The sequence below is a fragment of the Sander lucioperca genome, chromosome 17, assembly GCF_008315115.2.
Source record: "Sander lucioperca isolate FBNREF2018 chromosome 17, SLUC_FBN_1.2, whole genome shotgun sequence".
Taxonomy (NCBI): Eukaryota; Metazoa; Chordata; class Actinopteri; order Perciformes; family Percidae; genus Sander; species Sander lucioperca.
The window spans coordinates 31,491,265-31,507,379 of NC_050189.1; the positions used below are offsets into that span (position 1 = coordinate 31,491,265).

Here is a 16,115-nt window from a genome sequence, read left to right on the forward strand (position 1 = left end):
TATTTTTAGGTCATATCGGCCAGCCCTAGCGTGGGTGCATCAGACAGAGTTACGACACGCACGGAGATGAGAAGGGTATGTATGGACTTATCGAACTCTGGGGGATACGGGGAATAAGCCCCAATAAGTAGGCGTGTTGCTTTAAGGCCCTAGGAAATAAATATGTATCACAAATTTCTGATATTGACCAGACAACTAATCAGATAGTCAGGAAAATAATCGGAGTAATCAAAAACAATAATAAATAATACCAAAATGAAATTATTGTTTGCTACAGCTATAAAAGAAAAAAAAAAACACTGCTTTTGGCTTCCTGGTTAATTCCTGAGTAAGGCAACAGGGCAGCAATTTGGGTGAAATTTCAAAAATTCTATAGACTGTTTAAGAACATTTTCACTTAAAACTCTAAAATGTAAATGTTTTACATAACCAGTATCAAATGCACAGTGAAATGTGGGTCATCTTGTGCAGCCCACAATGGTTAAGAAAAACATTAAAACATACAAAACATTAGTGTTACTTTTGCATTATATTAATGAGAACAAAGGCATATTGTGTAGTTTGGGCCTATTGGCTGAACACCTGCAAAGTAGTGCAGTAACTTTTTGAGGCATTATTTAGACAAAAGGAGATAACTTTGAACTAGCCTTTTATAATGCTTTACCCTGCAGCCTTTTTTCAGATGAGTTTCTACATCATTAAGCCATTCTTGAGGGTCTGCAACCTTGGTGGTAGTTTACCACTTTCTAACCTGTTCACATCTTTAATGCAATCAGACAAATGGCAAACATAAAGTGGACTAATTGCAAAATTCACAAAGCTCATTTGAATCATTGAACCTGTTCAATGTTCCACTGGGTCAACCTATGAAATGTGTAAAAATCTATTTACCTGTTCATCATTGATTTTTTTTTAATTTTAGCCAGAGCATCTGCTGTCTTCCCAGTTTTTGATGCCTTCTGTCTGAATAAGGTCATCGGTTGAGGAAGATGGCGGTCAAGCTCAGGATAGCATGTGTTGGGCAGGTTCTGATTTGTAATCCGCTGGAACTCTGCATACAACTGCATAGAAATAACAGGAGGAGAACACTTAAAAAAAACAGTCCAATTTGAAGAATCTAGCACACATTTATAAAGCAAAAATATTGGCCAAATGAGTAAGAATCACAATTTTCACTTTAAAAGAGAGAGCTGATCCATATTACCTCAGACTCTATTTTGAGACCAGGCCAGAGGTCCATGAGCTCGTTCACTGGTGGGCAGGATATCACTATGGTCTGTCGGCATAGGGGAAATGTGGTCTCCACCATCTTTCTTCAACAATATTTGCAAGCAAATACAAAGTAAAATATGATCTGTTCAGTGCCAAAGGTTAAATATCAATTAGGAAGATGATATTCGTGAACAGAAGACATTCATGAACTGTTGACTTGAATACGGCAAAAAGCATTATTTTGATCAAACAGGCAAGTAGAATAAACAAATGATATGTGTATGTGGGAGTGTGTATGATTTAGGGTTACCACACTAAAACATTGTCTGAAAAAAAAACCAATTTAAGTTACTGGTATTTAGAGGTGTGTGTGTGTGTGTGTGAGAGAGATTCATTGGATTACCTGGTATCTTTATCACATCTCCAGTTATCTTCCTTAACTTTTTGAAACTGGAACAGAGAGATGCAAAGGCATAAACTGATCTGAAACTGAACAAGTAAAAGCATTCAAAGAGTGTCGAATTATAAATACTTATAAATGTTCCCTGTTAATGATCTTTTCATTTGATCCCTAAAGTGTGAAGTTACTAAAGCCATCAAGCAAAATTAACATTACTGTAAAGAAAAGCAGCAGCACTTGAACCTTACTGCATGCTTAATCAACAATAATGCCATTTCTACAAACCAAAGCTTTACTGTTAAGGGTTTTTACTTTATTCATCTTTGTCATGAAAAGCAGCTTGCCTCCAGCAGGGTCGTTTGTTTTAAAACCAACGCAACACAAGTGGGCGAGCACGGGCAGTTGACTCGTGTTCTGTTAACAGCAATCTCCGTGTCTCAGACAGTCTGCTCACACAGAATTTAAAACGAGCGTCCCTAGAAGCTACAGGGAGCGCGGACTTGCAGTGTAGGAACTCAGTTTGACTCATTATGCTCGTTTATGCTCTTTTAATATGATATTGGACCTTAGCGGTGCACTATTGAAAGTTTCCATCAACAAAAAACTAACTATCGCATATGAGGTGTCTGTTAGTGCTTCTACTAACAACTCATTTTCTAACACCACCTTTAAGCGGGGAATGAGCGTGTGATTACTAGATTCATCCGTCGTAAAATTCTTCAGTGAGTCTGGTAGTGGTAGGTCGCTAGCTGTGCTGCTGGAGTGTGTAACGTTAGTGGTCGCGCTAATTAGCTAGCTAGCTAGCTAGCTCTTTAGCAGCTAACCTATATCTGACAAGTTGCCAATCCCTACAAGACTTCCGTGATAAGCCAGTGAAGGGCGGGGGCTTGGAGAAGTTCTACACTCTCTGAGACAAACGCATGTAAAAATGTATAATGTATAAAAGAAGTAAAAGTGAATGAATATTAACATTCAAAACTTACAGTAAGTCCAGTGAGGCTGATTGCTGCTGCTTAGGTAGTAACTTCTGCAAGCCTACTGTCTGTTGCTTCCCGCCTTGCTGCGTTGTTCAAACTTTTCTTCTTCTGTTTTTTTCCAAAGAGCGGTAAGGAAGGTAGTATGCATATTAGCACCACCTTCTGCTTCGCAGGTTGAATCAGAGATTAACTCGGCATAAAAAATGATCCCTGCAGCTGCTCAACACTTAAATAAAAATAAAAAATATATAAGCAACATTAAATTGATGACAATAAAAATGCAAAAAATAAATACATTTTGTCCTCCACTAATGTCTAATGCATTTCAGACCATTTGCCTCAATCAAATTGTTACTGTTTTAAAAATACAATAAATAAATAAAATAAATACATGTTGTCTTCCACTAATGTCTAATGCATTTCAGACCATTTGCTGATTGCAATTTATTTATTATGATCAATTTTACTTATTTGGTGAAGCACTTTGAGATTTTATTGTATTTTAACATGTGCTATATAAATTAAGTTTTTTTTTTTAAATCACCCCTATTTGAAACAATAGACATAACAGGACTTTATCATTCTTAGTATGTAATTACTTAATTCTATTAAGTTGCACTTAAGTTATGTTTTTAAGTTATGCTTACTTATACACAAAATAGTTCCATTTAATCAAAAATTATTAGTTAACAATACTCAAAAATGAAGAACATGTTACACCAACTTGACAAAATTAAGTTAGTATAACTTTTTCTAAAATTTTGAGTATACCCCACTTAATCTATTTAATTACTTTGAACATTCGGGTTTTTTTATTCGCTGGGAAACAAAGTCCGTTGAGAGGAGCAGTGCAACTTACTTCTTGCAGCTTGTGTGTTAGCGCCATCCTGTGGTCTTCAGAAGGACGAGTATTTACCCTGACCATGGTATAAATTCAGTTAACGTGCTGATGTTGCTAATGAGGGCAGTGTGGAAACATTGGCCCAATCCCAGAGTCCGGACTCACAGACTCACGGACTTTGGTGCGCGTTCTCGCAAAATTCATAAGGGCTTAGGGTTGTCCCAATGTCGAATTTCAAAGGGCATGAGGGTTTGAGTACACACTTTACCGAGCCCTTTCCGTGAGTCTGCATCGATGCAGACTTCACCAAAGGGAATTACCCACAGTGCAAAGCGTTGTGACGTTTACCGCGGAGACCATAGGGAAATCTGGAAATTACAAAGGTAAACAACAGCATAACACGACCACGGAACAGACCAATCCAGCTTGTAAAACAAGAGTTTGAAAAAAATTTGGAATCAGGCAGCCGTCTCCTGTGCCTTGGCCGTGTGGAAAGCAACAACCTTAAAATGAAAATTCCCAAACCGGCAAGTGTCAGCAACATCTTTGTTATTAAATGTCGCCAAGGTAACATGTGATCTCGTGAAGTGCTGTCCCAATCCCATTTATACCTTTCTGAGCCCATGTTGCCTCACACACTCACTCACTTAGCACCTGAGATCAATTAAGTCTGTGAGTCTTTAGTCCTTAGTCCTCAGGGCTCACTATGGGATTGAGCCATTGTCTTTCTAAGTCTGCATTCAATGCCACCTGAACAGCTTTGAATTCAACCACGGTCCATCACACCCCCGAGCAGCCTGCATTCTTATTATTAACGTTCTTCAAATTCAGCTTATTTTGTTGCAAGCGATTTCAAATCCTCATCAGGATGTTTGAGTGGCAAAGTTACAACCTTTGTATGCGTCAAGCAGAGCTGTATTAATTGGTCATTGTTTAGACCCAGTGGGTAGTGTTTTTACCGGCGGCTGGAGCTGGAGCATTTGGCCTGCTTTAGGGACATTAACACCACCGAGTCAATCCAGCAGATTGATTCATCATTGGCTGCACCCGAGGCATATCTGCATAAACATTGTCATAGCTTTTTAAAGCTTTCCTCCAGATACATATGAAGTATTGATTGCAATTATTTTCTTTTTCAGGACCACTGTTTCTACCATGGTCATGTGAGAGGACATCCAGATTCCTGGGTAGCTCTCAGCACATGCTCAGGAGTCAGGTACAGTACAGGAAACACTGTTACAGTGTCTTTTTGTTATTTATGTTACCAGTTTAGGTAAGGCTGCACTGATTTGATTTGACCCAGACAAATTGCAGTAGGTTACATATTGTATTTAGTACGGATTCAAATGCTGGATTTGATTCAGTCTAGTAAACTGGTTTCTCTGGGTGGTCAAAGACTGGGGATAGACCTGCCAACCTTGAAAAACTTTTTTGAGTAGCAACTTACTGATTTTTTGTCAAAGTTCTTTTTCATGAACACGGCGGCACGCACGTGGAAAAAATGTGCCATTACCGCTGTCTTTGATGTCATTTTGGCTTGTCAGGCATCAGTATAGTGTGTCGTTTAGTTCACATGCTTACCAATCACTTCACCTGGTCCTAGGACGTAGTCATTAGTCATAGCCCAGGTTACTTATGATCTCTATAATAACCTTACCCTCCATAATGTTCCTACAGTAGCCTACAGTCTTATAATAGTCTCCAAAATACTGTAATACTTTTATAGTATGTCCGAAAATACTAGGCCTATAGTAGCCTATTTCTCTAAGATTACTATAATATTGTTCCAAAATTGACCTACTATACGATTCCTATAATTCTTTTTCGTGATGGTTTGTACAGCCTAGGCTACAATGAAAAAGTCACGTTTAGCAAACAAACCCAAACAATAAAACAGGGTACCCCCAGGATCCTCCAACTTAAAGTCAAGGCTTTTTAAGACCTTTTTAATACCATTTCAAATGAAATTCAATGCCAACTACGTACCCATTCCGACAGAAGTATGAGGGGAAAATGTCAAATCTGTATACATTTTAAACACTAGAAAATAATTATGTACAAGTAGGCTACTTGAATTAGATTATCAGTCATATTTAATACAATTTATTGGATCATAAAATAATCCAATAAAATAAGATATATTACACTGCATAATAGGCACTTTTACTTTTGGTACTTAAGTATATTTTGAAAATTCTTTTGTACTATTACTTAAGGAAGATGTTGAATGCAGGACTTGTAATTGACAAGTAATTTGTAACTCTACAACACTGTTTTTCTACTTTTACTGCAATACATGATCTGAGTAAGTCTTCCACCTCTGTAAATCACCAACAACAGTTGCCGGTCACATCGTCTCTAAACAGTCCACTCACAGTGAAGTCCTGCATGGATCAACAGATGTTAGAGTCCGACGGCTGCTCGCTCTGTTTGATAGAAGACGCACACCGAGCAGATTAATACGCTCACAGATCCAATCTTTGCAGATAATAAGCCGTTAGCCTGTTAGCTTGAGCTTTGTCTGAAGGCACCGAGCGGCCAGCCAGGTTCCGACGCACATCCTCCACTCAGTTTAACCGCTAACCCCCTGGTACCGGTCAGAGAGGCGTGTTTACTTTGTGTCTTGATCCTCTGGTGCATCCAGCGACGGGCTCCAGTCAGTTTTTTATTAGCCTACATTAGTAACAGTTAATTTTGTTACAGTATGAACTTAATCCTAGGAAAGGCAAAAAAAGACCTTTGTAACGAAATCCAAAACTGAGACGGCTACTGCACGTCAACCGTCAATGTGTGAACTCAAAGCAGTCACCGGATTTTCGCGTAGTTTAAAGTGATAAATTGTATCACTGTATTTTGATGTCAAAATGCGTATCTACTACGCAAAATGCGTACAGGTTGGCAGGTCTGCATATACCATATAACTGCAATGTCCCGTCTCCCTATGTTTCCTGTCTGTTTCTACTGCCACTGATCAAAATGCCTTCAGCCATGCTAGCAGTTCTGTGAGGCTGTACTTAGGCACAGTGGTGCTTTGAAATAATGTTGCTCTGTAACATCCAGCAGACACAGAGCAACATTATCATTCATTTGGAGTTGTGTTTGTGTCCTGATAAATGTAAGTTCAATATTGACTCTCATTTTGGTCCTGTTTTGGTCTCCACTGTGTTCACCACTCTAACTGAGTCTGTCTGCTGTTTGTTGCTGAGTAGGTACAGTGGCTTAATCCAGGTTTTTTTCACTGAAAACAAGCTGCTTGCTGCTACTGGAAACAATGCTATGAGATCGATGAGATTAAAGGGATGGTTCGGAGTAATTTCACCCTAGGGTCCTTTGCCCCATGACCTTGAGCCAAACACCCCCCAGAAGTTTTTTTCCTTTGGTCTAACATTGGGCGAGTTAGCGCTATCAGCCGAATGGCTTAGTGCAGGTGCTAATGGAACCAAAGGTGTATCTCGTAAATTACCCCACTAATAATGCCCAGAATGGTACAAAACTTCTACAGTAGTACGAAATCTTGTTTTTCGTGCAAAAATCTTCATTTTACAAACACTTGTTTGAGGACTTTAGGATGTACCAAAACTCTCAAAATTTTGCAGCCATGTGCAGAATAGTAAACTCTTTCATCTGAATTCACATTTAGGCTTGGGAGTGGTATGGTTGCTCTATAGCGCCCCCTAATTGGTTTTAGCCCTTGGGCACATTTTTGACGGCCTCAATATATACGAAAACTCACAAAAATTGGCGCCCACATAAACACCTGGGAGCTTTGCGAGACTGTACAGCGATTTGGCCCATACCTAAAAGCGGGCTCCAAAGCGCCCCCTAATGCGTGGAAGGCCTTAACTTGGACATAGTTGCTCCGATCTTCACCAGATTTAATACACATATTGCTCTAATCATTGTGGACATATTTCCCATTTACCTTCATTAGCTCCGCCCAACCAGAAGGTGGCCATTTTTAATTTATTTCATTTTTCATGTGTTTTACATTCTTTCGAACTTGTCCTAGGCCGTGATTTCAATCTTCTTGAATCTTTGCAGGTAGTATCTTTTGACCCTCATGACGAAAAGTTATCCAAACAATTATGATAAAAAGTGAAAAAATTTGCAAGTTATAGCAACTTCCTGTCTAAACAGGAAGTTGCGTTATCTTGGCAACAATTATTCCGCCCCGAAACTTGAGAAAGTTGTTCCTCATGGCCAGTTTAGCATCTGTGCCAAACTTGGCGGCAATCGAACATTAGATGGCGCTGTTTTCATTTTTTTTTAATAATCAGCAAAATATCGATATATTGGAAACCTACTTTGTCTAACTGCTCCTGGGGCGTGAGTCTGATCGGCATGAAAACTTGCATATAGACTCGGAGGACCCTCATGACAAAAAGTTATCAAAAGAATTTTGATAGCTAAAACAATGCGCAAGTTATGGAGGACCAACTTCCTGTAGGTGGGTGTCGAAACAGGAACGGTTGTATCTTGCCAACGGCTATTCCGATGGACACAAAACTTAACACAGTTGTTCCTCATGTGCCAATGAGGCTGTGTGCCAAATATGGCGTCAATCGTCCTTTAGATCAGTGGTTCCCAACCTTTTTTCCTTGGCGCCCCCCCTACTTATGTCTAAGAAAAGCTGAGCCCCCCCTCCGAAACCGAAGGTGAGGTAACTTTCCCTTACTATCTTTTTTGATACAGAGGAGTTATCAGCACTTTTACGTTTCTCCGCCATGTTTCGTTCATAAAATAGTGATGATAGGGATGATAGCAGCTAGCAGCTGACCTGATGACACCAAGGGTCCCAGGTTAAGAGGTCCCGGAGGTTTGGCCTACTAAGTAGCCTGCCTACAAGTTTAAGCAAGAACAAAAAGTTTTTATACAGACTTTTGTATACATTATATATTCTAGTGTATTATCATAATTTGTTTAACATGTGCAAATATTTTTTTTTTACCTCAACCTCAAACCAGATAAAGACTTGCGCCCCCCCTGTGATCTTTGCCGCCCCCCTTAGGGGTCCCCGGACCCCAGGTTGGGAACCACTGCTTTAGATGGCGCTGTTTTCATTTTTTTAATTAATTAGCAAAATCGCTATATGTGAAACCTACGTTTAGGTGGCTGTCGAAACAGAAACGGTTGTATCTTGGCAAAAGTTATTCCGATTTACATGAAACTTAGAATGTGTGGTCTACATGTGATATTGAGCTGCCCCCTATACTCTAGCCACACCCATGTACACAGACCACGCGCCTTTCATAACTTGTGAACCGTTTAAGGTAGACTCTTGTGAGAGGTATCATTGAACTTAGCAAAGAGTTCCTTTTTAATTGGTGACTGTTTGCCCTGCCCCAAATGCTTAAGCCACACCCCCTTTAATAACTAATGACCCGTTTCTTGTACACTGTTGTGTGAAATATCATTGAACTCAGCAGAGACTTCCCTTTTCATTGGTGACAATTTGCAGTGTCTGAGTGCCGCGCAAATGCACAGCCAAAAGGAGCGGTGTCTGCCAGTACCCCCCACGGCAAGGGGCGAGGGCCCGTTCATCGCTGCTTGCAGCTTTAATTTAACTTATTTTTTAAAAATAAGTGCTGTAGTACAACTAGCAGGAGACAAGTTATAATTGAGGTAAGTTTGGAGACACTACCTTATTTAATCATTAAATTAATAAATATTTTTGTTGTATCTCTTTTTGGTGTTGTAATTTGTATTTAGCACTCGTCTTACTGCCGTCTCACCGCCGGGTGCTCGTAGAGACCAATGTTGTTTCTCTAGGTTGGAGGACGGCTCATTTTGATGAAAATGAGTTTGTAGTTCATTGTTAACCTTACTATGGTAGGAAAGATGTGTCGTTTGTGATTTAATAATTGATCCCGGAAGTTCGAATCTGTGAATATTTTTCTAACTTTACCGAAGTCCACCGGCTGCGGTAGCGGTAGCAGCGGCAGCAGAGAGTAGAAGCCATCAGGCAAGTGTTATTTAAATAAACTCCTGGTGTACTTACAAACTTTTCAATGCCTCGTTTTATGAGTACAGAACCTATTTGTACTACTGTAGAAGTTTGGTACCATTCCGGGCGTTATTAGTGGGGTAATTTACGAGATACACCTTTGGTTCCATTAGCGCCTGCACTAAGCCATTCTATCAGGGCTGGTGCGAAGGCAGGCAAGGTTAGCACAGGGAACAGAGAGCATAGAGGGCACTCAGGGGAAACAGAGGGCCGTAGAGGCCCGGGGGAAAACTGGAGGGCCACTTGGGGAAGGGAACAGGAAGGCCCCAGGACAGGGACAGAGAGGCCTCGGCAACAGGGGACAGAGAGTCACTGGGGCACAGGGAACAGAGAGGCCTCGGCTACCGGGAACCATGGGCACTTGGGGCAGCAGTGAAGGCAGAACCCTTCAGGCGGCGAAGGCTGAATCCTTCAGGCGGCCGAACAGGTCGGCGAAGGTAGAGCCCCTCTGAAGGACGTCCGTGAAGGCGAAACCCCTCTGGAGGCTGTCTGCGAGGGCGAATCCCTTCTGAAGACCGGCGGCGAAGGCGAATCCCTTCTGAAGGCCGGCGGCGAAGGCGAATCCCTTCTGAAGGCCGGCGGCGAAGGCGAATCCCCTCATAAGGCCGGAGGCGAAGGCGAAACCCCTCTGGAGGCTGTCCGCGAAGGCGAAACCCCTCTGGAGGCCGGCTGCGAAGGCGTATCCCATCAGCAGGCCATCCATGAAGGCGAATCCCCTCAGGAGGCCGTCCGCGAAGGCGATACCCCTCCGGAGGCCGGTGGCGAAGGCGTAACCCCTCTGGAGGCCGGCGGCGAAGGCAGCATCCCTCAGGCGGACAAGCAGGACGGCTAAGGCTGAATCCCTCGGGAGACCTGGCAGGCCAGCGAAAGCTAAACCCCTCTGTGGGCCGGGCAGGCGAAGGGTCAGCTGGGCTGAAGACAGGCGACGGTTCAGCTGGGCTGGAGACAGGCGACGGGTCAGCTGGGCTGGAGACAGGCGACGCGTCAGCTGGGCTAGAGACAGGCGACGGGTCAGCTGGGCTGGAGACAGGCGACGGGTCAGCTGAGCTGGAGACAGGTGACGAATCAGCTGGGCCAGTGTCTGCCAATAAGGTAACAGGATCAGGAACAGGAAACAAGGCAACAGGATCAGAAGTCGGCACGACTGGAAGACTCTAGCAGAGCGGTCATCGGAGACTCTGGACGACTGGAAGACTCTAGCAGAGCGGTCATCGGAGTCTCTGGACGACTGGAAGACTCTAGCAGAGCGGTCATCGGAGTCTCTGGACGACTGGAAGATTCTAGAAGAGCTGTCATCGGAGACTCTGGACGACTGGACATCAGCTGAGACTCGAGACGGCTGGACGTCGGCTGAGATTCTTGGCAGCCGCACGTAAGTGGCGATTCTGAGCAAGAAGGAAGGTAGTGAGGGAACGAGAGGCAGGTGATACAACAGGTGGAACAAATCAAAAAAAGGCGGGAAACAAACAAAGACAGGAAGAAAGCTAGACAAGACAAGGGAGACAAGACAGACTACAAAATAAAACAGGAAACCAAGCAAAACAGAGAAACAAGACTACACAATAAAACAGAACAAAATACCAAAACCCTGACACATTCGGCTGATAGCACTACCTTGACCAATGTTAGACCAAGTGAAAAAAGCTTCTGGGGAGGTGTTTGGCTCGAGGTCATGGGGCAAAGGACCCTAGGTTGAAATTACTCCGAAGCATCCCTTTAAACCAAAAACTTGTTTAGTTGTTTGGCCCACAATTATACTGAAACTCAGAAAAGCTGAGGGGAGCTGCAGATTCAGGTGATAAGTCTTTTTATAGACACTATTAACATTGTCACATTGTTTCTGTGTTGTCATTTGATACGTTAAAAATACATATTAAATATTGTCCTAAAACCTGCTTTCCAGTTTTGGGGTAAGTGATTAAAGAAATCAGATTTCCCACCAGCTAGATTTCTCCTGGGGAACACTGATTTCTCTGCCATGTATACCAAAACTAACACAAGCCTCTAAATAAAGTTGTCTAAATAAGTCTAAATAAGTAATTTCCACTGCTGAACATTTGACTGTTTGTTAAAATCAAATACTTTACAGAGTCCAACATTAACTAGGCCACAAATAGTTACTCTGTGGCCACCACAGTTCGGCCACTCCTCTCTACTCGGCCATTTCGATACGTCTATCCATTTTCGATTATACTGTACAAACTAATATATTTTTATCAAAAGGTAATTTTCCTATATCTTATAACGCGTTGACGTATCAACCTGAAATGCGAGACACGTTCAGGAGTTTTCACTAAAATTACCTATTAAAGCACATTGCACTTTACCTCTAAGGGGTGTTGCAAATGCAAAAATGTAAATGTAATTTGCACAATGGAGGGTGATGTCTCCGTTGATGCATAAAGTTGATTAAAGTAGTAGTAAAGCAGTAAAGTATTACAACACATCTAAAATGCTAGATGTTTCACATTTCAAATTTAATATTGTTTCAATAAATCACGCATACGTCCTACAAAGCTGAAATGTTTTCAGCACATCCACTGAATTGTGACAAATGCAAAGTATGCAAAATCATTTTACATCTGGCGTTATTTTTTTATTTTTTATTTTTTTGGGGCATTTCCACCTTTAATGATAGGAAAGCAATGAAAGGGGAGATAGAGGGGGAAGACATGCAGGAAATCGCCCCAGGTTGGACTCAAACCCTGGACCTTCTGCGTCGAGGAATGAACCTCTGTATATGTGTGCACGCTCTACCGACTGAGCCATCCTGGCCACACATCTGGCGTTATTTAAATGAACGGGAAACACATGTATGAAACTGTCAATTAGTTTTTTTTTTACTTAATAATCGATGGACCCCATTATATAATTACTACTACTATGACTATCTGTATCAGTAAACTAAAGATACAGTACTGCATTGGACTTTGGGTTGTTGTTTGATTAACTAAGTATAAAGTCTATATTAACTGACAGATAAACATAGATAGTAAAAGCATGGTATGGACATTTTAAAGAGAATTTTAAACAGTATGATGGTGGTTCTCTGGATCAAAAATATGTTTTTGAAAACTTACTTTTAATAACTATTGAAACTCATCCTTATCAAATATAATTAGGGGTTTGTATATTTTGCCTATGCTACTGTACTTGGTAATTACTACACCTGGCTCACTTGGACTTAGACCTGTAGACACAGAAAAGGTATTTGTTTATTTGAATGTCAAAAAAAGTATTATTGTGCAGCTTTAATGTTGAGCCTTTAGTGCCACTGAGCCTGGAAACACCTTCTCATAACAGAAAGTTCAACTTGCACTGTCAGAACTCTTTTTTTCCTACAGATTGTCATTAAAAGGAATAATTTGATCCTCTTTGGGGATCCCAGCAGTTTTAAAAGTCTTAAATTTTCACAGCCTCAGACAGGTTTTAATGTGGAACGTCTTTCATATTGAAGGCTCAGAATGAAGCCTTCGCCTGGCAAAGACACTGCATGTCCTCAGGATGTGTGTCTAAAAATATATATATTCATGAATTTGATCCAATAAAAGAGACATCAAGTTACAGCTCAGTGGGGCTTTAGTATGAATTAATTTCAAAGCCTGTTCCGTAAATCTAAACAGAGAAGAGTTTGAGCAAGTTTTTTCGTAAGAAAATCTTTATATTTTTCTATCTGATAGAGGCTGGTACAGTGCTGACACGTCCGTCTGCACTCTTTAGTCCCTCTGTCCTGATCTGGGAAGGTAGCCAGATGCTGCTTGTTGACAGCAGCTTTGATGGAAACAGAGCAGACATGGGGGAGAATAGAGATCTGTAAGCCAGCAGAATGTAAATGGGTTCTAAATGTCCAGTCATTCATGGAGTCCCAGTGTGAGCTGAGCCAGACAAGTTTGTTCTTAGACTGAAAAACAAAAGTTTAAATTAAGCCTTTGACGTTCATTCATTGATGTTGTAGTACATTAACAGATGGATAAATTATGTCGCTGAGTACAAGCACATTTTCTATATCTTTTCTTCTTAATAAAACTAGTGCAATGCCCTTTCAAAACGTGCCTGTTTGGAACTGGCCGATGCTTGGTCTGTGGTACTGTATTGCTGCTTGCAGCTTTCTCCAGAACCATGGTACCCCAAAATTACTTACAGAAGGACCCAAAGCAACACAGCTATATACTACTGACTTTCTTTGTACTTCTACTTCTGAGGAAAACATTGTACTACTACATTTACCTGACAGATAAATGTTACTGATTACGTTGCAGATTCAGATATTACTCACAAAATATCACAATTAAAATATGATGCATTATTATTCATTAAACTAGCATCCAGCATTACATTACTGTTGAAAATCATGTAATGTTGGTAGCAGCAAACAGTGGAGCGCAGTCAGAGCCGGTGAACCGCTGTCAATGAGCCTACTACTGTTAGTCCACAGTGGTACGGAGGCCATACAACAGCGTGCTATGTGTGACGTCTTTTGCGCATATGGGTCAATTCAGTTTTACATTGTATCGTTAAAAAAAAGTTTCACACTTTATTAATATCAAACATGTCGCATGTTGGAACTTCACCAAAACTGCGATACTACGTCATTACATAGCCAGGAATACACCCACCAAGTGTGAATTAGACCTCATTAACGGTTCTTGAGATATTTGAAAGACAACGGACATACACACTCACACATGCCAGCTTCGATAGACATCTGTAAGCTCTGGCTTGCATTGCATGGCACATATTCCAGTGAGAAACAGGAGCTAGTAGCAGTTCAATCAGAAGATACCTCAATATGAGTGAACAATTATTTATTGGTGTGCACAATAAAATGATAAATCATCATATTTTAAAAGGGGTCAAGAAGCCATGAGTATTGTAGAATACCCCCGATGGAGTCTAGACACTGTTGGTGATGGTGATAAATGAAGATGGATGCTGAGATATGGATGAATGAGAAGAGGGAGCAAGCTTTGGTGAGCTACAGAATTGTAGGGAGGAGGGTCGCGATGATTCACGCTGAAATGAGAGCAACGGAGAGGAGAATATTTAAATATTGACTGCAATGATGTGATTAGCTGATGAGAGATTGTGGCTAAATCTGGTTGGTTTAACCAAAAGAGTAAACACCCTTAATCAGCTGATGAGTGGATAGGGAGAGGGAGGTGAATGAAAATTAGTTAGTAACATTAGATAGTCTTCCTGGCTGAGCTAACACTAGTCTCGCTTTGCCAGACCCTCCTCCAAAGCGCGCTGAAGGAGGGTCCACATAGCATTCGGGGATGGGAGGAAAACGTGCTCTGGTTTAATGGCATTTCTTTAAACCAATCAGTATTGTCATGGGCAGTGCTAAACTCCGCACAGAGCCGCTGCAAAATAGTCGTGTGAGAGAAAACTCAGATTGGACAGATAGTCTAGCTAGCTGTCTCAATTTACCCTGCAAAGATCTGAGGAGCAGTTAACAATAGTTCTCATAAATACCAAATTTTAAATTCCAACACAAAGAAAGCGGAAGGAAACAGAAAATACATGCATCCAGTGGAATTTCCTGCAGGACTGGAGCAATCCCAGAAGTATACGATATTAGGAGGTGACTTTTGGTAAATTGACTGCGCAATCACATACTACACAAAGTTAGCTCTAAAGGTAGAAATTACCTTCATGTGTTCAAAACCATCAATGGGCAGCACATCCCCTAACATAAGTACATTTGAAACTTTTAATCAGAGAGGACAAAGAAACACTGCTTTACAGCCTGAACAAGTTACTCTTTAAAGCCACTATGTAGAATTTGAACATTTCAGACTTTGGTGCCCCCAATTGGTTGTATCAATTAAAACATACAGCACAGACAGCACTGCTCTTCTCCCCTATGGATCTGAGTTGAGGATAGTGAGATGAGTGAAGGTCTGTATATTGACATATTCATTTAACAGTCCCTCCAGGATTTCGTGATTTCGCGATCTCGACAATTCAGGCGAATTCAACCAATTACCGTGAGTTTAGTGCGACTGACAATTTTGACCAATCACTGCAACTTTTCCGCAAATTTCACCAATAACCAGAGTTTCCCGCGACTTCAACCAATCCCAGCAGTCCCACGTGCCAGACTTTGTATTGCAGTATGTGACGTCGCCAAATTCATTTCCTTGTTTCTGATATGAAGACGAGACGTGTGTGACTCAAACATCTCACATTGACCAACAAAACGTACAGCGAAAGACCGTGCAAAACATTTCAGACCATCCTGCCAACCTGTACACATTTTAACATCAATATACGCTGTAACGTTTTTTCACTCTAAAGACGCTAAAAGCTGATTGCTGTTTCAATCCTGTCGGCTCTCTGCAGCGGGCGGGGCTGCTGCTCAGTTCCCCACATACACAAAAAAACACACGCTGGATGCAGGAAAAACCGGACGTACACGATGACCTAAATTGAGGACAGCTACACTCGTTATTGTAAGTGCAATGATAAGTTAAAGTCCTACTTTATCAAACCGTATGAATGTGTCCAGGATAGGAAATTAACTAACAATGTAAAGATCAACAAGATTGAACATATGTAAAGAACACATATGTTCAAATTTGATTCATTCAATCAATTATTATTTTTTGTCTTAAATCCACCAGCCATTTTCATATTATACCAACATTTACAGCATCCTGAGCCTTTTTGGTAAGGTTA

The 16,115-nt window shown here is 41.2% G+C and overlaps 1 protein-coding gene across 1 annotated transcript in view; it reads left to right on the forward strand.

Moving 5' to 3' along the window:
• Positions 1-16,115, forward strand: part of adam19a (ADAM metallopeptidase domain 19a) — a 349,292-nt gene that overhangs the window by 224,608 nt on the left and 108,569 nt on the right. The window contains exon 5 of the mRNA XM_031289991.2: positions 4,570-4,646. Within this exon, the coding sequence (XP_031145851.1) occupies positions 4,570-4,646 (77 nt within the window). The remainder of the gene's footprint in view (positions 1-4,569; positions 4,647-16,115) is intronic.